Consider the following 21,006-nt stretch of genomic DNA (forward strand, 5'->3'; position numbering starts at 1 on the left):
GACCCCATGGCCTGCAGCCTACCAGGCTCCTCCGTCCAGGACGTTTTCCAGGCAAGAGTACTGGAGTGGGTCGCCATTGCCTTCTCCGATACTCTCCTGAGGATCCTAGTTTGGTCGTCTAATTTCCTTTCACACAACCTTGGATGTCCGTATCGGGGCTTTTTCATCGGATTGTATTGACAGTTTAGGCTCTTTTCTGTCTCCGTACCCCTTTTGCAATTCTGTGTTCGGTGCGAAAATGCATTGGCATTTTGGGAGGAATAGCATCGAAGCTGTGGATTGCCTTGTGGGGCTGTGACATCATTTTCCCAATAGGAATTCTTTCAAGCCCTGAGCACAGCTTCTCTTTCCAGTGATTGGTGTGGGCTTGATCTTCCTTCTTCCATCTCTCGCCGTTTTGTGAGAACAGGTCCATCCTTCCCTTCTGGGTTAGATGGACTGGTGGGTATCACTTCAGTGAATGGCATTGTCAGTGGGGGTGATAATTCCCTTCTCGTTGGAAGACTTTGCTGTGAGTATTAGAAATGCAAGTGACTTCTCTTCCCCTTCCTCCCTGTCCGTCTCTCAGAGCCACCGGGAAACAGAGGCCTCATCCACGGTCACACAGGCCTGAGGGGGTGCAACTAGACTGTTGTTTCTTCAGGCCCTCAGTGCTGGACATCATCCGGGATCCTCTGTGTGTGTCTTCCTCAGTCTGGTGTCCCTTCAGACCTTTCCCTAGTTTTCACAGGCTTGTTGTGTTGGTGTTCTTTGTCTGTTTGGAGACACATCCTTGATAAGCTTTGTGTTTCCACTCATTCGTCTCGCGATGTATGACCTGTCTTTTGCTTTTGTCGTGAGGTATTTCCCACAGTAGATATCTTTGATTTTGCAAAGTCCACTGTATTCTCTGGGTTTTTTTTTTTTTTGTGGACTGGCTTTTAGTTTTGTGTGTGAAGACTCAAAGCACGTGTCCGGTTTCTGCTCATTGTTCTTCGAGATTTGTGACAAGTTTTCATGGAAAGTTTGTCTAGGGATAACTGGAAGTGAACTCGGTGTAAGGTGTCAAGTCTCCATCTCCATTCCTGTCATCCCCTGCAGTTTCCAATTCCCTGTTCCTGAGTGGTTTTAGAGACCTTGTGGGGAGTTTGGTTGCATTGGAGTTTGCATTTCCACCTTGATTCGATTCACACTGTTCTGCCCTCAGGGACACTGTCAAGGGGGAGTGAGGAGCAGCCTGCACTTCCAGCAGTGACCACACGGTGGGGCGAGTGCTGCTCTCCCCTCAGGGAGCCCCAGGCCACAGGCATCCCAGTGAGGAGCCAGCTCTGTGCTCAGCTGAAAGGAGTTAGTCTCTCAGGAGCCTCTGAGCCCTTGCCTTTGGATCACCCAGGGTGGGCATTTACTGGGACAGAAAAAATTGCCCTGAATTCCATGGACGGAAGAGCCTGGCTGTGTAGAGTTCGTGAGTTGCCGCGAATCAGACACAACTGAGGACACAAAAATTCTATAGATTAAAACACTTTTTGGGGTTGGGGGGGAGTGAAAGGGGGGGATGTGGGTTTTTTTGTCTTATATAATAGCCAAGGGAAATCTAGTTTAAACCTAAATTCACATAGACGGGAAAGGTATAGCTCTCCGTCACCCTATTAAAAAAAAAAAAAACTACTAAACTTTTCTGAAAGTTTATTTAGTAGCTTCCTTGAGCAGTTCATTGTGAAGCATTTTTTTTTTTTTTCTGTGACATTGGCCTCATTAAAAAGCACGGTTTGCCTTTACTGGATAATTCTGTTCATTGGTTTCTTAGGGAACCTTGGTAATACTTGAGTTTCCTGGGGAGTATGGTCACATGACCTGGCCCTGGCCAATCGGTGCGTTCCACCTCCCTGGCCACTGTGATTGGCTCCGGGCTGGGGCAGTGCCCAATCGGGGCCCAGGGCCGGGCCTCCCGTTGGAAGCCAGGGGAAGACGAGCTGTCGTCCTGCTGGGGTAGGGGAAGGGGTGGGGCCGGGGGAGGTCAGGCTCCAGCAGTGGGAGGGGCGTGAGGCCCGCCTGCGGCAGTTGGTGACCTTCCTGCTCCCCTCAGGGCAGAGCCGCCGGCCTGAGAATGAGGGCGCTGCTGAGCCCAGGGCCTGGGATGGCCCGTTGCTGCTGTGGTCCCAGAGCTCCACCCGAGACCTGAGGGAAGCCGTCTGCCCGTGAGTCCTCTCCCGCTTGTCTGTCAGCTTGTTTGAACCATGCTGGGTTTTCTGCCCAGCTGGCTAAGGGGAGTCCCTGGAAATGCAAGGGTGTGGGTTTTGGCAGACTTCAGGGAAGACATGCCAGATGAGCCTGGGAGACTCCAGCTTAATCTGGATTCAGGAGATATCTCTTCGGGCCAGCTAGTAATTGTAGGATAAGCCTAATGAGTCTTCACAGGATGAAGAGAGTAACGTGCCAAGGTAGCAATCGATGTCCTCATTCGAGAGGATGAAGCTGGTGCTCAGAGAAGGGGGGAACTTGGCCACAGCAAGGAGGTGTGCACCCAGACAGAACCCCCAGATCCGGCCATTGGAGCTCAGGGAGGCCACTGGTGTGGCTTGTCCCTGTGGCAGGGGCCGAGGCACGCAGCCCACCCTGATTCCTGCGGGGGCCTGACTTGGGAAGTGCCATCTGGTAGCTTTGAGACTCACCAAACCAAATTGCACTGGAGAGAGGAGGGACACCTTCCTTCATCCACCCCCCACCCCCGCCGGATTCCCACATACCCTGACCCCTTTCTCCCGATTTCGGAGCCATTTCCAGAGTCCCGCTCATATGACCTCATTCGAAGTGCACTGTGGACGAGCTGCCATCTGCAGCTACTACCACAGCGGCCAAGGGCTTTAGCTCCCGACTACCTCCCTTCCTTTGGAACTTGGGGGCCCTCTACTCCCCACTTGCACACCACAGACCTTTGCTGAGGATTGTGGGGACCCTCACTCAGTTTGCAGTACGTTGTAGCCATCCCTGTCCTCTCTATACCTCCCTTGAAACTCAGCTTGTGAGCTCCTTTGGAGCAGCGTGGCCCACCTGGCTGCAACGGAAGAGACACAGCTGACAGTGAAACAACAGCTTAGATCTGAGACCCGGAAAGCTCTGTCAGAAGGGACCTCCCTCTTCACACCGTAGAGGCTGTAGGAGGCGCCAGGCTTTCGAACCAGTGCTGGGGCCAAAACGACTCCACAGCTGTTTTCCTTCCTGGGGAGGGTTCTGGCTCGAGTGGGAATGGCTCAAGTCTCCTAAGGTTCTGCAAGCCCACTGTGTGCAGATTCACGGTACACAGAGAGGAGAAGGTGGAGTCCTGCCCTGTAGGTGGTCACAGCTCACGGATGAGCCAGGCAGGCAGGCAGGCAGGGCATGAGAACACCTGAGCTGCCTTCATGAGTGAATGGTGTGGGGGCAGAGGAAGAGAAGCCGGTCTGCTCCCTCGTGTGGTGCCCCGGGCAGGTTGTCCCCAGAGGAAACCCTTACGACGGTGAGGACTATCACTGCTGTTTCCCAAGGGGTTCCGTCGGTGCGTGTCTTCCCCGGAGCGGTCAGGCCGTCTCTCAAGTACACGGGCCATGGGCATTGCCTCTCCTTGGAACTTCCCATGTGTTTCTCTTTTTTATGGAACAGTGATTTTCTAGAGGGGTTCTGGGCCACAAGGATGTTGGGTCATTTTCTAGCCTTCTGTCATGAAGAACGCTTTCCTGGGTGTTGGGGTGGTTTGTTGTTCCAGCTCCCTTTCTTGGCTTCTTTTGGGAGCTGGTGCAACAAGACGAGCTCAGCCTCTGCCTTCTGGCTGAGATGTCACCCTTGACACAGCAATGCCTGCCTGGAGATAATGATGGCAGTTGCCAAAAGGGCTTCGTTTGGCACATGGTATCTTGAAAGGACGTACACCGTCCTTTCAGATATCAAAGGCTAGTTCAAATGACGTACAAATGAGAACTCTCCAATGGAGTCTTACAGTAGTTGGAGAGTCCAAAAAACACTCCGTCAGTCATTTCACTGAGAGTCATTGATTGGGGACACCAAGAATATAGGAAGGAATGCACAAAGAAAGGATGAAATTGTGTTCAGGATCGGGGGAAGGGATGAACAGGGCGTGCTTGCCTTGAATCCAGGCTTTGTTGGGGGGTGGGGCATAAAGATCAAACGGGTCTGAAACTACAAAGTGGTGATGGTAACACAGTATCACCAGAGTTACACAACAGTGTTCCCAAATTGCAACAATGATGAAAAAGTTTACTAATCCCAACTTAACCAACAAAAGTACAGGAAACCATACAAAAAATAAAACATCACCAGAAAGGTGGAAACAAAGCAAATGCAAAGCAGTTCAGGGGAAAGGAACTCCATGTCCCCTGGGGGCAGACCGAGTTGCCAGCGTCCACGGTGAGCAGACGGGGATGGAGGCTGCAGAGCCGACCGCTCCCCTGGACGTGGTGTTTCCGGCAAGGGCTCTGGGTGTCTGTCCAGAGCGGGGGCTCGTTCTCCCTGCAGGGGTGGGTGAGTCATCGTGGGCGTCTGGGTGTTGCGCGGGAGCCAGGGCAGGCTCTCCCTGCCGAGGCGGTGACTCCTCCTCTGCCTCGGGTTCTCCTGCCAGAGCCCGAGCAGGTAGAGGTGCACGTGGAGGTGGAGGTTCTGGCTGAGGGGGTGGGACATCAGTGCCTGGGGCTGGGGGTCCTGCAGGCATGGAGATCCGATCTGCCCGGTGTGCTGGCCAGTACCCAGCTGGCCTGGTGTCTCTGCGAGGGCAAGTCTCGGTTCTCCATCTGCCCTCGGTGGATCCCTGGGTCCTGCACCTGGAGCCAGCACCTCTGTAGGGACAGGTCTGGGAAGCGGAGCCTGGTTCCAGTTGGAGGCCAGTGCTAGAGCTGGGGGAGAAGCAAAGTTTGCCCACAGGCCAGCCTTGGCATGTGCGTCTCCCGGGACAGAAAGCTTCCAAGAGATTCCCAAAGAATACCCAGCGTCGGATGTCTTTTGGGACTGAAGTGTGCAAGATGGGGGGCGGGGGGGTGTGAGGCCAGCGCTTGCTGCAGGCCCAGCAGCAGCTTTCGGGGACTCGTCCCTGTGTAGCTCAGCACCCCCTCCCCACACACTCCCGTGCACCAGCCCCAGCGTCCTCACCTCTGTGCTCTGGCGTGCTGGGCTCCAGGTCCTCCTGCTGCCTCAGAGGCCGGGGTTCTCGGGACTCTGGGTCGGAGCCGGGTGTGCTGAGCTCCGTGGCAGCCTCAGACTGGGCCGCCGGGTGTATCCTGGGCGGTGTCTCGGCAGCAGGCCTTCCCCGCCTCCGCTTCTCCCCCGGTGGGGCTGATGCCTCCGTGGGCACGCTCACCTGGAGCCTGCACTGGGCCTCACGGGCGGGGGGGTGGTGCTCCGACCCCTCCCTCCGGGAGGTGGATGGGGTGTCCCCGTCCTCGGCCTCATCACGTGGGAAGCTCTGCAACGACAGTGACCGTCAGCCAGCCATGCTAGGAGTTTTCCGAGCTGGGCCTGGGCAGTGGAGCCGCTGCTTCTGCCTGCTCGAACTTCTCTTCCCAGAAGGGTCAGAGACGTGTGTCTGCTCAGATCCCCACCCGGGAGGAAAGAGACCCACCTGAGGGTGTGAGGTCCGCCTGGGCGGCCGCCGCTGCCCGCACTCTCCCCATCCCGCCCAGCCTGCTCTCCCCTGGGGTGTGGACACAACTTGTCCGCAGGCTTCTGACCCCACATCCGCCTGGGCTTCCTTGAGGGAGACACACCCCAAGAAACCCGCATCCACACACACAGGCAAAGGACCCGCTGTTTCCGGGTGGCATGGGAGAGGCGGCCTGGTCCGTCCTGGGGCTCCCCGTGTTACCTTTCTGTTTCTCCGGGCAAAGGGCCAGAGGCCTCTCGGGGGTGTCCTGAGCCAATGTCGACAGGGTGCCCGCGCACACTGCCTGTGAGCACTCCTGAGGCCCCGGCCTCTGGGCAGGGGCAAACAGCAGAACATCCTGGCAGCCAGTGAACTGGCTGGGGGCTCCTCTCCGCTCTGGAGGCCTGGATACCCGGGCTGCGGGTTCTGTTGGGTTCTGTTGCCGGCAGGTGACATCATCTCCTGGGGTTCGTGCTGAGGTCCCTTCCCCAAAACTTCCCAAGGGAATCTCTGGGTTTCTGACTGCTCGACCACCCCCCTTAGGCCATGTGCAGGCACAGTGACACCCACACAGCCCAGCCCACAGCCCTGGGGAGGCCTGGGTTCAGCCAGGGCCTGAGCTCCGAGGACCCCACTGCTCTCAGACCAGGCTCCTTCTTCTCATAAGTGGTGTGGCCCTGGACAAGCATATGCCCCTCAGGGTTGCCCCAGTCTCTCCATCTGCAGAGTGGTGGTCATTCTCCCATCTGCTTCCTAGGTCTGTCGGCCTACGAGCAGCTCCATGCCTTTCCACCTGGGGCCGATATCACGTGGAGCTTGTGCGCTGAGACTTCAGAAAGAAAGATTCCATCCAGGGCTGACACAGCACAGAATGGGGCAGAACGAGGCCTGGATGTGCCGTGGTACCCAGGAAAAGGCACTCCCCCTCCTGACTGTTTTGAGACCCCGCATCCAAGTTGGAGGACCGAAAGGAAGACTCGAAGGTCTCCCTCTCTTATAGAAAAGAGTAGCCAAATTTCTGCTCCTCTGTTTCCATTGAGATTCTGTTCAAGTGTCCCAGCTCGGCTTCTGCGGGTGGCTGAGCTTCTAATGGCTCCCTGCGTTCTTGTCTTTTCCTCTCCAAACCTTCCGTCCTTTTCCCCCTTCTGGGGTGGAAGGGCGCTGTCATTGCTTCTACCTTCGAGGCAGATTGAGGAAAAGTCTGGACCGTCGACTCCTTTCCTCTCTTTGGTTCCGTGTCTCTCTCTGGCTGTGTCCCTCTCTTTTCCTTTCTCAGTTCCGTCTGTGTCTTCCTCTTTCTCTCTCGTGTGTGGATGGATGGATGCTAGGGATGCACATGTATATGATTAGATGAGGGTTATGTTTTAGGGATAGGTTAGAGGGAGAGAAAGGCTTTAGGTCGGAGTTGGTCATGGGGGAAGGGTCAAGGGTGGTGGTGGTGTTGTTTCTTGGAATCTGAGTGCTGTGCATTCTTCGTCTCTTTCCATATGAACCCCTTCTCAGATACACCACTTGCAAGGAGTCTCTCATGTTCTGTTTCCTATCTTTTGCATTTGTGAATGCTTAGCTTCTCTGTTGTGAAGAGGTTCCATTGGATGGAAACCCATGGGTGTACTTCGTGTACCTCTTTGCCTTACTTGAAGAGACCCATTTCGACCTCCGCCCAGCAAATGGCAAGGAGACTCTGATGTTAAGGAGCCTTTGACCTACGCTTCTTTCTAGCTATCTCATGACATCAGTCTTTAGGGTGAGGTTTTCCCCCTATATTGAGGTGGTATGAGATCAAAACCAATAGCGTTCTTCAGATGTAGCTGTCTGGTTTTCCCATGGACATTGATTGAAGAGGCTTTCTTGTTCCCATTTGGATATTCTCCCCTTCTGTGTCAGAGATGAGTTGACCATGGATGCTGGGGTTTGTTTCTGGACCCTCCACTTTATTCCATCGATCTGGATCTGTGTGTGTTGTTGTATTCCCAATAGCATACTGTCCTGCTGCTGCTGCTGCGGCTAAGTCACTTCAGTCGTGTCTGACTCTGCGTGACCCCATGGCCTGCAGCCTACCAGGCTCCTCCGTCCAGGACGTTTTCCAGGCAAGAGTACTGGAGTGGGTCGCCATTGCCTTCTCCGATACTCTCCTGAGGATCCTAGTTTGGTCGTCTAATTTCCTTTCACACAACCTTGGATGTCCGTATCGGGGCTTTTTCATCGGATTGTATTGACAGTTTAGGCTCTTTTCTGTCTCCGTACCCCTTTTGCAATTCTTTGTTCGGTGCGAAAATGCATTGGCATTTTGGGAGGAATAGCATCGAAGCTGTGGATTGCCTTGTGGGGCTGTGACATCATTTTCCCAATAGGAATTCTTTCAAGCCCTGAGCACAGCTTCTCTTTCCAGTGATTGGTGTGGGCTTGATCTTCCTTCTTCCATCTCTCGCCGTTTTGTGAGAACAGGTCCATCCTTCCCTTCTGGGTTAGATGGACTGGTGGGTATCACTTCAGTGAATGGCATTGTCAGTGGGGGTGATAATTCCCTTCTCGTTGGAAGACTTTGCTGTGAGTATTAGAAATGCAAGTGACTTCTCTTCCCCTTCCTCCCTGTCCGTCTCTCAGAGCCACCGGGAAACAGAGGCCTCATCCACGGTCACACAGGCCTGAGGGGGTGCAACTAGACTGTTGTTTCTTCAGGCCCTCAGTGCTGGACATCATCCGGGATCCTCTGTGTGTGTCTTCCTCAGTCTGGTGTCCCTTCAGACCTTTCCCTAGTTTTCACAGGCTTGTTGTGTTGGTGTTCTTTGTCTGTTTGGAGACACATCCTTGATAAGCTTTGTGTTTCCACTCATTCGTCTCGCGATGTATGACCTGTCTTTTGCTTTTGTCGTGAGGTATTTCCCACAGTAGATATCTTTGATTTTGCAAAGTCCACTGTATTCTCTGGGTTTTTTTTTTTTTTTTTGTGGACTGGCTTTTAGTTTTGTGTGTGAAGACTCAAAGCACGTGTCCGGTTTCTGCTCATTGTTCTTCGAGATTTGTGACAAGTTTTCATGGAAAGTTTGTCTAGGGATAACTGGAAGTGAACTCGGTGTAAGGTGTCAAGTCTCCATCTCCATTCCTGTCATCCCCTGCAGTTTCCAATTCCCTGTTCCTGAGTGGTTTTAGAGACCTTGTGGGGAGTTTGGTTGCATTGGAGTTTGCATTTCCACCTTGATTCGATTCACACTGTTCTGCCCTCAGGGACACTGTCAAGGGGGAGTGAGGAGCAGCCTGCACTTCCAGCAGTGACCACACGGTGGGGCGAGTGCTGCTCTCCCCTCAGGGAGCCCCAGGCCACAGGCATCCCAGTGAGGAGCCAGCTCTGTGCTCAGCTGAAAGGAGTTAGTCTCTCAGGAGCCTCTGAGCCCTTGCCTTTGGATCACCCAGGGTGGGCATTTACTGGGACAGAAAAAATTGCCCTGAATTCCATGGACGGAAGAGCCTGGCTGTGTAGAGTTCGTGAGTTGCCGCGAATCAGACACAACTGAGGACACAAAAATTCTATAGATTAAAACACTTTTTGGGGGTGGGGGGGAGTGAAAGGGGGGGATGTGGGTTTTTTTGTCTTATATAATAGCCAAGGGAAATCTAGTTTAAACCTAAATTCACATAGACGGGAAAGGTATAGCTCTCCGTCACCCTATTAAAAAAAAAAAAAACTACTAAACTTTTCTGAAAGTTTATTTAGTAGCTTCCTTGAGCAGTTCATTGTGAAGCATTTTTTTTTTTTTTCTGTGACATTGGCCTCATTAAAAAGCACGGTTTGCCTTTACTGGATAATTCTGTTCATTGTGTTTGGTAATACTTGAGTTTCCTGGGGAGTATGGTCACATGACCTGGCCCTGGCCAATCGGTGCGTTCCACCTCCCTGGCCACTGTGATTGGCTCCGGGCTGGGGCAGTGCCCAATCGGGGCCCAGGGCCGGGCCTCCCGTTGGAAGCCAGGGGAAGACGAGCTGTCGTCCTGCTGGGGTAGGGGAAGGGGTGGGGCCGGGGGAGGTCAGGCTCCAGCAGTGGGAGGGGCGTGAGGCCCGCCTGCGGCAGTTGGTGACCTTCCTGCTCCCCTCAGGGCAGAGCCGCCGGCCTGAGAATGAGGGCGCTGCTGAGCCCAGGGCCTGGGATGGCCCGTTGCTGCTGTGGTCCCAGAGCTCCACCCGAGACCTGAGGGAAGCCGTCTGCCCGTGAGTCCTCTCCCGCTTGTCTGTCAGCTTGTTTGAACCATGCTGGGTTTTCTGCCCAGCTGGCTAAGGGGAGTCCCTGGAAATGCAAGGGTGTGGGTTTTGGCAGACTTCAGGGAAGACATGCCAGATGAGCCTGGGAGACTCCAGCTTAATCTGGATTCAGGAGATATCTCTTCGGGCCAGCTAGTAATTGTAGGATAAGCCTAATGAGTCTTCACAGGATGAAGAGAGTAACGTGCCAAGGTAGCAATCGATGTCCTCATTCGAGAGGATGAAGCTGGTGCTCAGAGAAGGGGGGAACTTGGCCACAGCAAGGAGGTGTGCACCCAGACAGAACCCCCAGATCCGGCCATTGGAGCTCAGGGAGGCCACTGGTGTGGCTTGTCCCTGTGGCAGGGGCCGAGGCACGCAGCCCACCCTGATTCCTGCGGGGGCCTGACTTGGGAAGTGCCATCTGGTAGCTTTGAGACTCACCAAACCAAATTGCACTGGAGAGAGGAGGGACACCTTCCTTCATCCACCCCCCACCCCCGCCGGATTCCCACATACCCTGACCCCTTTCTCCCGATTTCGGAGCCATTTCCAGAGTCCCGCTCATATGACCTCATTCGAAGTGCACTGTGGACGAGCTGCCATCTGCAGCTACTACCACAGCGGCCAAGGGCTTTAGCTCCCGACTACCTCCCTTCCTTTGGAACTTGGGGGCCCTCTACTCCCCACTTGCACACCACAGACCTTTGCTGAGGATTGTGGGGACCCTCACTCAGTTTGCAGTACGTTGTAGCCATCCCTGTCCTCTCTATACCTCCCTTGAAACTCAGCTTGTGAGCTCCTTTGGAGCAGCGTGGCCCACCTGGCTGCAACGGAAGAGACACAGCTGACAGTGAAACAACAGCTTAGATCTGAGACCCGGAAAGCTCTGTCAGAAGGGACCTCCCTCTTCACACCGTAGAGGCTGTAGGAGGCGCCAGGCTTTCGAACCAGTGCTGGGGCCAAAACGACTCCACAGCTGTTTTCCTTCCTGGGGAGGGTTCTGGCTCGAGTGGGAATGGCTCAAGTCTCCTAAGGTTCTGCAAGCCCACTGTGTGCAGATTCACGGTACACAGAGAGGAGAAGGTGGAGTCCTGCCCTGTAGGTGGTCACAGCTCACGGATGAGCCAGGCAGGCAGGCAGGCAGGGCATGAGAACACCTGAGCTGCCTTCATGAGTGAATGGTGTGGGGGCAGAGGAAGAGAAGCCGGTCTGCTCCCTCGTGTGGTGCCCCGGGCAGGTTGTCCCCAGAGGAAACCCTTACGACGGTGAGGACTATCACTGCTGTTTCCCAAGGGGTTCCATCGGTGCGTGTCTTCCCCGGAGCGGTCAGGCCGTCTCTCAAGTACACGGGCCATGGGCATTGCCTCTCCTTGGAACTTCCCATGTGTTTCTCTTTTTTATGGAACAGTGATTTTCTAGAGGGGTTCTGGGCCACAAGGATGTTGGGTCATTTTCTAGCCTTCTGTCATGAAGAACGCTTTCCTGGGTGTTGGGGTGGTTTGTTGTTCCAGCTCCCTTTCTTGGCTTCTTTTGGGAGCTGGTGCAACAAGACGAGCTCAGCCTCTGCCTTCTGGCTGAGATGTCACCCTTGACACAGCAATGCCTGCCTGGAGATAATGATGGCAGTTGCCAAAAGGGCTTCGTTTGGCACATGGTATCTTGAAAGGACGTACACCGTCCTTTCAGATATCAAAGGCTAGTTCAAATGACGTACAAATGAGAACTCTCCAATGGAGTCTTACAGTAGTTGGAGAGTCCAAAAAACACTCATGAGTGGTGGTCATTCTCCCATCTGCTTCCTAGGTCTGTCGGCCTACGAGCAGCTCCATGCCTTTCCACCTGGGGCCGATATCACGTGGAGCTCGTGCGCTGAGACTTCAGAAAGAAAGATTCCATCCAGGGCTGACACAGCACAGAATGGGGCAGAACGAGGCCTGGATGTGCCGTGGTACCCAGGAAAAGGCACTCCCCCTCCTGACTGTTTTGAGACCCCGCATCCAAGTTGGAGGACCGAAAGGAAGACTCGAAGGTCTCCCTCTCTTATAGAAAAGAGTAGCCAACTTTCTGCTCCTCTGTTTCCATTGAGATTCTGTTCAAGTGTCCCAGCTCGGCTTCTGCGGGTGGCTGAGCTTCTAATGGCTCCCTGCGTTCTTGTCTTTTCCTCTCCAAACCTTCCGTCCTTTTCCCCCTTCTGGGGTGGAAGGGCGCTGTCATTGCTTCTACCTTCGAGGCAGATTGAGGAAAAGTCTGGACCGTCGACTCCTTTCCTCTCTTTGGTTCCGTGTCTCTCTCTGGCTGTGTCCCTCTCTTTTCCTTTCTCAGTTCCGTCTGTGTCTTCCTCTTTCTCTCTCGTGTGTGGATGGATGGATGCTAGGGATGCACATGTATATGATTAGATGAGGGTTATGTTTTAGGGATAGGTTAGAGGGAGAGAAAGGCTTTAGGTCGGAGTTGGTCATGGGGGAAGGGTCAAGGGTGGTGGTGGTGGTGTTTCTTGGAATCTGAGTGCTGTGCATTCTTCGTCTCTTTCCATATGAACCCCTTCTCAGATACACCACTTGCAAGGAGTCTCTCATGTTCTGTTTCCTATCTTTTGCATTTGTGAATGCTTAGCTTCTCTGTTGTGAAGAGGTTCCATTGGATGGAAACCCATGGGTGTACTTCGTGTACCTCTTTGCCTTACTTGAAGAGACCCATTTCGACCTCCGCCCAGCAAATGGCAAGGAGACTCTGATGTTAAGGAGCCTTTGACCTACGCTTCTTTCTAGCTATCTCATGACATCAGTCTTTAGGGTGAGGTTTTCCCCCTATATTGAGGTGGTATGAGATCAAAACCAATAGCGTTCTTCAGATGTAGCTGTCTGGTTTTCCCATGGACATTGATTGAAGAGGCTTTCTTGTTCCCATTTGGATATTCTCCCCTTCTGTGTCAGAGATGAGTTGACCATGGATGCTGGGGTTTGTTTCTGGACCCTCCACTTTATTCCATCGATCTGGATCTGTGTGTGTTGTTGTATTCCCAATAGCATACTGTCCTGCTGCTGCTGCTGCGGCTAAGTCACTTCAGTCGTGTCTGACTCTGCGTGACCCCATGGCCTGCAGCCTACCAGGCTCCTCCGTCCAGGACGTTTTCCAGGCAAGAGTACTGGAGTGGGTCGCCATTGCCTTCTCCGATACTCTCCTGAGGATCCTAGTTTGGTCGTCTAATTTCCTTTCACACAACCTTGGATGTCCGTATCGGGGCTTTTTCGTCGGATTGTATTGACAGTTTAGGCTCTTTTCTGTCTCCGTACCCCTTTTGCAATTCTTTGTTCGGTGCGAAAATGCATTGGCATTTTGGGAGGAATAGCATCGAAGCTGTGGATTGCCTTGTGGGGCTGTGACATCATTTTCCCAATAGGAATTCTTTCAAGCCCTGAGCACAGCTTCTCTTTCCAGTGATTGGTGTGGGCTTGATCTTCCTTCTTCCATCTCTCGCCGTTTTGTGAGAACAGGTCCATCCTTCCCTTCTGGGTTAGATGGACTGCTGGGTATCACTTCAGTGAATGGCATTGTCAGTGGGGGTGATAATTCCCTTCTCGTTGGAAGACTTTGCTGTGAGTATTAGAAATGCAAGTGACTTCTCTTCCCCTTCCTCCCTGTCCATCTCTCAGAGCCACCGGGAAACAGAGGCCTCATCCACGGTCACACAGGCCTGAGGGGGTGCAACTAGACCGTTGTTTCTTCAGGCCCTCAGTGCTGGACATCATCCGGGATCCTCTGTGTGTGTCTTCCTCAGTCTGGTGTCCCTTCAGACCTTTCCCTAGTTTTCACAGGCTTGTTGCATTGGTGTTCTTTGTCTGTTTGGAGACACATCCTTGATAAGCTTTGTGTTTCCACTCATTCGTCTCGCGATGTATGACCTGTCTTTTGCTTTTGTCATGAGGTCTTTCCCACAGTAGATATCTTTGATTTTGCAAAGTCCACTGTAGTCTCTGGGTTTTTTTTTTTTGTGGACTGGCTTTTAGTTTTGTGTGTGAAGACTCAAAGCACGTGTCCGGTTTCTGCTCATTGTTCTTCGAGATTTGTGGCAAGTTTTCATGGAAAGTTTGTCTAGGGATAACTGGAAGTGAACTCGGTGTAAGGTGTCAAGTCTCCATCTCCATTCCTGTCATCCCCTGCAGTTTCCAATTCCCTGTTCCTGAGTGGTTTTAGAGACCTTGTGGGGAGTTTGGTTGCATTGGAGTTTGCATTTCCACCTTGATTCGATTCACACTGTTCTGCCCTCAGGGACACTGTCAAGGGGGAGTGAGGAGCAGCCTGCACTTCCAGCAGTGACCACACGGTGGGGCGAGTGCTGCTCTCCCCTCAGGGAGCCCCAGGCCACAGGCATCCCAGTGAGGAGCCAGCTCTGTGCTCAGCTGAAAGGAGTTAGTCTCTCAGGAGCCTCTGAGCCCTTGCCTTTGGATCACCCAGGGTGGGCATTTACTGGGACAGAAAAAATTGCCCTGAATTCCATGGACGGAAGAGCCTGGCTGTGTAGAGTTCGTGAGTTGCCGCGAATCAGACACAACTGAGGACACAAAAATTCTATAGATTAAAACACTTTTTGGGGGTGGGGGGGAGTGAAAGGGGGGGATGTGGGTTTTTTTGTCTTATATAATAGCCAAGGGAAATCTAGTTTAAACCTAAATTCACATAGACGGGAAAGGTATAGCTCTCCGTCACCCTATTAAAAAAAAAAAAAAAAAAACTACTAAACTTTTCTGAAAGTTTATTTAGTAGCTTCCTTGAGCAGTTCATTGTGAAGCATTTTTTTTTTTTTCTGTGACATTGGCCTCATTAAAAAGCACGGTTTGCCTTTACTGGATAATTCTGTTCATTGGTTTCTTAGGGAACCTTGGTAATATTTGAGTTTCCTGGGGAGTATGGTCACATGACCTGGCCCTGGCCAATCGGTGCGTTCCACCTCCCTGGCCACTGTGATTGGCTCCGGGCTGGGGCAGTGCCCAATCGGGGCCCAGGGCCGGGCCTCCCGTTGGAAGCCAGGGGAAGACGAGCTGTCGTCCTGCTGGGGTAGGGGAAGGGGTGGGGCCGGGGGAGGTCAGGCTCCAGCAGTGGGAGGGGCGTGAGGCCCGCCTGCGGCAGTTGGTGACCTTCCTGCTCCCCTCAGGGCAGAGCCGCCGGCCTGAGAATGAGGGCGCTGCTGAGCCCAGGGCCTGGGATGGCCCGTTGCTGCTGTGGTCCCAGAGCTCCACCCGAGACCTGAGGGAAGCCGTCTGCCCGTGAGTCCTCTCCCGCTTGTCTGTCAGCTTGTTTGAACCATGCTGGGTTTTCTGCCCAGCTGGCTAAGGGGAGTCCCTGGAAATGCAAGGGTGTGGGTTTTGGCAGACTTCAGGGAAGACATGCCAGATGAGCCTGGGAGACTCCAGCTTAATCAGGATTCAGGAGATATCTCTTCGGGCCAGCTAGTAATTGTAGGATAAGCCTAATGAGTCTTCACAGGATGAAGAGAGTAACGTGCCAAGGTAGCAATCGATGTCCTCATTCGAGAGGATGAAGCTGGTGCTCAGAGAAGGGGGGAACTTGGCCACAGCAAGGAGGTGTGCACCCAGACAGAACCCCCAGATCCGGCCATTGGAGCTCAGGGAGGCCACTGGTGTGGCTTGTCCCTGTGGCAGGGGCCGAGGCACGCAGCCCACCCTGATTCCTGCGGGGGCCTGACTTGGGAAGTGCCATCTGGTAGCTTTGAGACTCACCAAACCAAATTGCACTGGAGAGAGGAGGGACACCTTCCTTCATCCACCCCCCACCCCCGCCGGATTCCCACATACCCTGACCCCTTTCTCCCGATTTCGGAGCCATTTCCAGAGTCCCGCTCATATGACCTCATTCGAAGTGCACTGTGGACGAGCTGCCATCTGCAGCTACTACCACAGCGGCCAAGGGCTTTAGCTCCCGACTACCTCCCTTCCTTTGGAACTTGGGGGCCCTCTACTCCCCACTTGCACACCACAGACCTTTGCTGAGGATTGTGGGGACCCTCACTCAGTTTGCAGTACGTTGTAGCCATCCCTGTCCTCTCTATACCTCCCTTGAAACTCAGCTTGTGAGCTCCTTTGGAGCAGCGTGGCCCACCTGGCTGCAACGGAAGAGACACAGCTGACAGTGAAACAACAGCTTAGATCTGAGACCCGGAAAGCTCTGTCAGAAGGGACCTCCCTCTTCACACCGTAGAGGCTGTAGGAGGCGCCAGGCTTTCGAACCAGTGCTGGGGCCAAAATGACTCCACAGCTGTTTTCCTTCCTGGGGAGGGTTCTGGCTCGAGTGGGAATGGCTCAAGTCTCCTAAGGTTCTGCAAGCCCACTGTGTGCAGATTCACGGTACACAGAGAGGAGAAGGTGGAGTCCTGCCCTGTAGGTGGTCACAGCTCACGGATGAGCCAGGCAGGCAGGCAGGCAGGGCCTGAGAACACCTGAGCTGCCTTCATGAGTGAATGGTGTGGGGGCAGAGGAAGAGAAGCCGGTCTGCTCCCTCGTGTGGTGCCCCGGGCAGGTTGTCCCCAGAGGAAACCCTTACGACGGTGAGGACTATCACTGCTGTTTCCCAAGGGGTTCCGTCGGTGCGTGTCTTCCCCGGAGCGGTCAGGCCGTCTCTCAAGTACACGGGCCATGGGCATTGCCTCTCCTTGGAACTTCCCATGTGTTTCTCTTTTTTATGGAACAGTGATTTTCTAGAGGGGTTCTGGGCCACAAGGATGTTGGGTCATTTTCTAGCCTTCTGTCATGAAGAACGCTTTCCTGGGTGTTGGGGTGGTTTGTTGTTCCAGCTCCCTTTCTTGGCTTCTTTTGGGAGCTGGTGCAACAAGACGAGCTCAGCCTCTGCCTTCTGGCTGAGATGTCACCCTTGACACAGCAATGCCTGCCTGGAGATAATGATGGCAGTTGCCAAAAGGGCTTCGTTTGGCACATGGTATCTTGAAAGGACGTACACCGTCCTTTCAGATATCAAAGGCTAGTTCAAATGACGTACAAATGAGAACTCTCCAATGGAGTCTTACAGTAGTTGGAGAGTCCATAAAACACTCATGAGTGGTGGTCATTCTCCCATCTGCTTCCTAGGTCTGTCGGCCTACGAGCAGCTCCATGCCTTTCCACCTGGGGCCGATATCACGTGGAGCTCGTGCGCTGAGACTTCAGAAAGAAAGATTCCATCCAGGGCTGACACAGCACAGAATGGGGCAGAACGAGGCCTGGATGTGCCGTGGTACCCAGGAAAAGGCACTCCCCCTCCTGACTGTTTTGAGACCCCGCATCCAAGTTGGAGGACCGAAAGGAAGACTCGAAGGTCTCCCTCTCTTATAGAAAAGAGTAGCCAACTTTCTGCTCCTCTGTTTCCATTGAGATTCTGTTCAAGTGTCCCAGCTCGGCTTCTGCGGGTGGCTGAGCTTCTAATGGCTCCCTGCGTTCTTGTCTTTTCCTCTCCAAACCTTCCGTCCTTTTCCCCCTTCTGGGGTGGAAGGGCGCTGTCATTGCTTCTACCTTCGAGGCAGATTGAGGAAAAGTCTGGACCGTCGACTCCTTTCCTCTCTTTGGTTCCGTGTCTCTCTCTGGCTGTGTCCCTCTCTTTTCCTTTCTCAGTTCCGTCTGTGTCTTCCTCTTTCTCTCTCGTGTGTGGATGGATGGATGCTAGGGATGCACATGTATATGATTAGATGAGGGTTATGTTTTAGGGATAGGTTAGAGGGAGAGAAAGGCTTTAGGTCGGAGTTGGTCATGGGGGAAGGGTCAAGGGTGGTGGTGGTGTTGTTTCTTGGAATCTGAGTGCTGTGCATTCTTCGTCTCTTTCCATATGAACCCCTTCTCAGATACACCACTTGCAAGGAGTCTCTCATGTTCTGTTTCCTATCTTTTGCATTTGTGAATGCTTAGCTTCTCTGTTGTGAAGAGGTTCCATTGGATGGAAACCCATGGGTGTACTTCGTGTACCTCTTTGCCTTACTTGAAGAGACCCATTTCGACCTCCGCCCAGCAAATGGCAAGGAGACTCTGATGTTAAGGAGCCTTTGACCTACGCTTCTTTCTAGCTATCTCATGACATCAGTCTTTAGGGTGAGGTTTTCCCCCTATATTGAGGTGGTATGAGATCAAAACCAATAGCGTTCTTCAGATGTAGCTGTCTGGTTTTCCCATGGACATTGATTGAAGAGGCTTTCTTGTTCCCATTTGGATATTCTCCCCTTCTGTGTCAGAGATGAGTTGACCATGGATGCTGGGGTTTGTTTCTGGACCCTCCACTTTATTCCATCGATCTGGATCTGTGTGTGTTGTTGTATTCCCAATAGCATACTGTCCTGCTGCTGCTGCTGCGGCTAAGTCACTTCAGTCGTGTCTGACTCTGCGTGACCCCATGGCCTGCAGCCTACCAGGCTCCTCCGTCCAGGACGTTTTCCAGGCAAGAGTACTGGAGTGGGTCGCCATTGCCTTCTCCGATACTCTCCTGAGGATCCTAGTTTGGTCGTCTAATTTCCTTTCACACAACCTTGGATGTCCGTATCGGGGCTTTTTCGTCGGATTGTATTGACAGTTTAGGCTCTTTTCTGTCTCCGTACCCCTTTTGCAATTCTTTGTTCGGTGCGAAAATGCATTGGCATTTTGGGAGGAATAGCATCGAAGCTGTGGATTGCCTTGTGGGGCTGTGACATCATTTTCCCAATAGGAATTCTTTCAAGCCCTGAGCACAGCTTCTCTTTCCAGTGATTGGTGTGGGCTTGATCTTCCTTCTTCCATCTCTCGCCGTTTTGTGAGAACAGGTCCATCCTTCCCTTCTGGGTTAGATGGACTGCTGGGTATCACTTCAGTGAATGGCATTGTCAGTGGGGGTGATAATTCCCTTCTCGTTGGAAGACTTTGCTGTGAGTATTAGAAATGCAAGTGACTTCTCTTCCCCTTCCTCCCTGTCCATCTCTCAGAGCCACCGGGAAACAGAGGCCTCATCCACGGTCACACAGGCCTGAGGGGGTGCAACTAGACCGTTGTTTCTTCAGGCCCTCAGTGCTGGACATCATCCGGGATCCTCTGTGTGTGTCTTCCTCAGTCTGGTGTCCCTTCAGACCTTTCCCTAGTTTTCACAGGCTTGTTGCGTTGGTGTTCTTTGTCTGTTTGGAGACACATCCTTGATAAGCTTTGTGTTTCCACTCATTCGTCTCGCGATGTATGACCTGTCTTTTGCTTTTGTCATGAGGTCTTTCCCACAGTAGATATCTTTGATTTTGCAAAGTCCACTGTAGTCTCTGGGTTTTTTTTTTTTGTGGACTGGCTTTTAGTTTTGTGTGTGAAGACTCAAAGCACGTGTCCGGTTTCTGCTCATTGTTCTTCGAGATTTGTGACAAGTTTTCATGGAAAGTTTGTCTAGGGATAACTGGAAGTGAACTCGGTGTAAGGTGTCAAGTCTCCATCTCCATTCCTGTCATCCCCTGCAGTTTCCAATTCCCTGTTCCTGAGTGGTTTTAGAGACCTTGTGGGGAGTTTGGTTGCATTGGAGTTTGCATTTCCACCTTGATTCGATTCACACTGTTCTGCCCTCAGGGACACTGTCAAGGGGGAGTGAGGAGCAGCCTGCACTTCCAGCAGTGACCACACGGTGGGGCGAGTGCTGCTCTCCCCTCAGGGAGCCCCAGGCCACAGGCATCCCAGTGAGGAGCCAGCTCTGTGCTCAGCTGAAAGGAGTTAGTCTCTCAGGAGCCTCTGAGCCCTTGCCTTTGGATCACCCAGGGTGGGCATTTACTGGGACAGAAAAAATTGCCCTGAATTCCATGGACGGAAGAGCCTGGCTGTGTAGAGTTCGTGAGTTGCCGCGAATCAGACACAACTGAGGACACAAAAATTCTATAGATTAAAACACTTTTTGGGGGTGGGGGGGAGTGAAAGGGGGGGATGTGGGTTTTTTTGTCTTATATAATAGCCAAGGGAAATCTAGTTTAAACCTAAATTCACATAGACGGGAAAGGTATAGCTCTCCGTCACCCTATTAAAAAAAAAAAAAAAAAAAACTACTAAACTTTTCTGAAAGTTTATTTAGTAGCTTCCTTGAGCAGTTCATTGTGAAGCATTTTTTTTTTTTTCTGTGACATTGGCCTCATTAAAAAGCACGGTTTGCCTTTACTGGATAATTCTGTTCATTGGTTTCTTAGGGAACCTTGGTAATATTTGAGTTTCCTGGGGAGTATGGTCACATGACCTGGCCCTGGCCAATCGGTGCGTTCCACCTCCCTGGCCACTGTGATTGGCTCCGGGCTGGGGCAGTGCCCAATCGGGGCCCAGGGCCGGGCCTCCCGTTGGAAGCCAGGGGAAGACGAGCTGTCGTCCTGCTGGGGTAGGGGAAGGGGTGGGGCCGGGGGAGGTCAGGCTCCAGCAGTGGGAGGGGCGTGAGGCCCGCCTGCGGCAGTTGGTGACCTTCCTGCTCCCCTCAGGGCAGAGCCGCCGGCCTGAGAATGAGGGCGCTGCTGAGCCCAGGGCTTGGGATGGCCCGTTGCTGCTGTGGTCCCAGAGCTCCACCCGAGACCTGAGGGAAGCCGTCTGCCCGTGAGTCCTCTCCCGCTTGTCTGTCAGCTTGTTTGAACCATGCTGGGTTTTCTGCCCAGCTGGCTAAGGGGAGTCCCTGGAAATGCAAGGGTGTGGGTTTTGGCAGACTTCAGGGAAGACATGCCAGATGAGCCTGGGAGACTCCAGCTTAATCAGGATTCAGGAGATATCTCTTCGGGCCAGCTAGTAATTGTAGGATAAGCCTAATGAGTCTTCACAGGATGAAGAGAGTAACGTGCCAAGGTAGCAATCGATGTCCTCATTCGAGAGGATGAAGCTGGTGCTCAGAGAAGGGGGGAACTTGGCCACAGCAAGGAGGTGTGCACCCAGACAGAACCCCCAGATCCGGCCATTGGAGCTCAGGGAGGCCACTGGTGTGGCTTGTCCCTGTGGCAGGGGCCGAGGCACGCAGCCCACCCTGATTCCTGCGGGGGCCTGACTTGGGAAGTGCCATCTGGTAGCTTTGAGACTCACCAAACCAAATTGCACTGGAGAGAGGAGGGACACCTTCCTTCATCCACCCCCCACCCCCGCCGGATTCCCACATACCCTGACCCCTTTCTCCCGATTTCGGAGCCATTTCCAGAGTCCCGCTCATA

At 53.1% G+C, this 21,006-nt stretch overlaps 1 protein-coding gene and 1 long non-coding RNA gene across 2 annotated transcripts in view; one reads left to right on the forward strand and one right to left on the reverse strand.

The window, feature by feature from the left end:
• The window catches only part of LOC145534150 (uncharacterized), a 694,441-nt gene that overhangs the window by 192,004 nt on the left and 481,431 nt on the right, over nt 1-21,006 (forward strand). Inside the window, exons 25-28 of the long non-coding RNA XR_014074276.1 lie at nt 2,066-2,177; nt 9,701-9,812; nt 14,998-15,109; nt 20,296-20,407. This is a non-coding gene — a long non-coding RNA (uncharacterized LOC145534150). The remainder of the gene's footprint in view (nt 1-2,065; nt 2,178-9,700; nt 9,813-14,997; nt 15,110-20,295; nt 20,408-21,006) is intronic.
• LOC145534015 (uncharacterized) lies at nt 4,210-14,577 on the reverse strand. The gene is made up of 4 exons (XM_081561379.1): nt 13,748-14,577; nt 5,828-8,461; nt 5,116-5,428; nt 4,210-4,862 (listed from the first exon to the last, which is right to left on the reverse strand). The coding sequence occupies exons 2-4, from the start codon at nt 6,062-6,064 to the stop codon at nt 4,234-4,236; spliced, it is 1,179 nt and encodes a 392-aa protein (XP_081417505.1). The 5' UTR covers nt 6,065-8,461; nt 13,748-14,577; the 3' UTR covers nt 4,210-4,233.

The sequence above is a fragment of the Giraffa tippelskirchi genome, chromosome 14, assembly GCF_054371585.1.
Source record: "Giraffa tippelskirchi isolate mGirTip1 chromosome 14, T2T-mGirTip1v1.2.pri, whole genome shotgun sequence".
In the NCBI taxonomy this organism is placed as follows: Eukaryota; Metazoa; Chordata; class Mammalia; order Artiodactyla; family Giraffidae; genus Giraffa; species Giraffa tippelskirchi.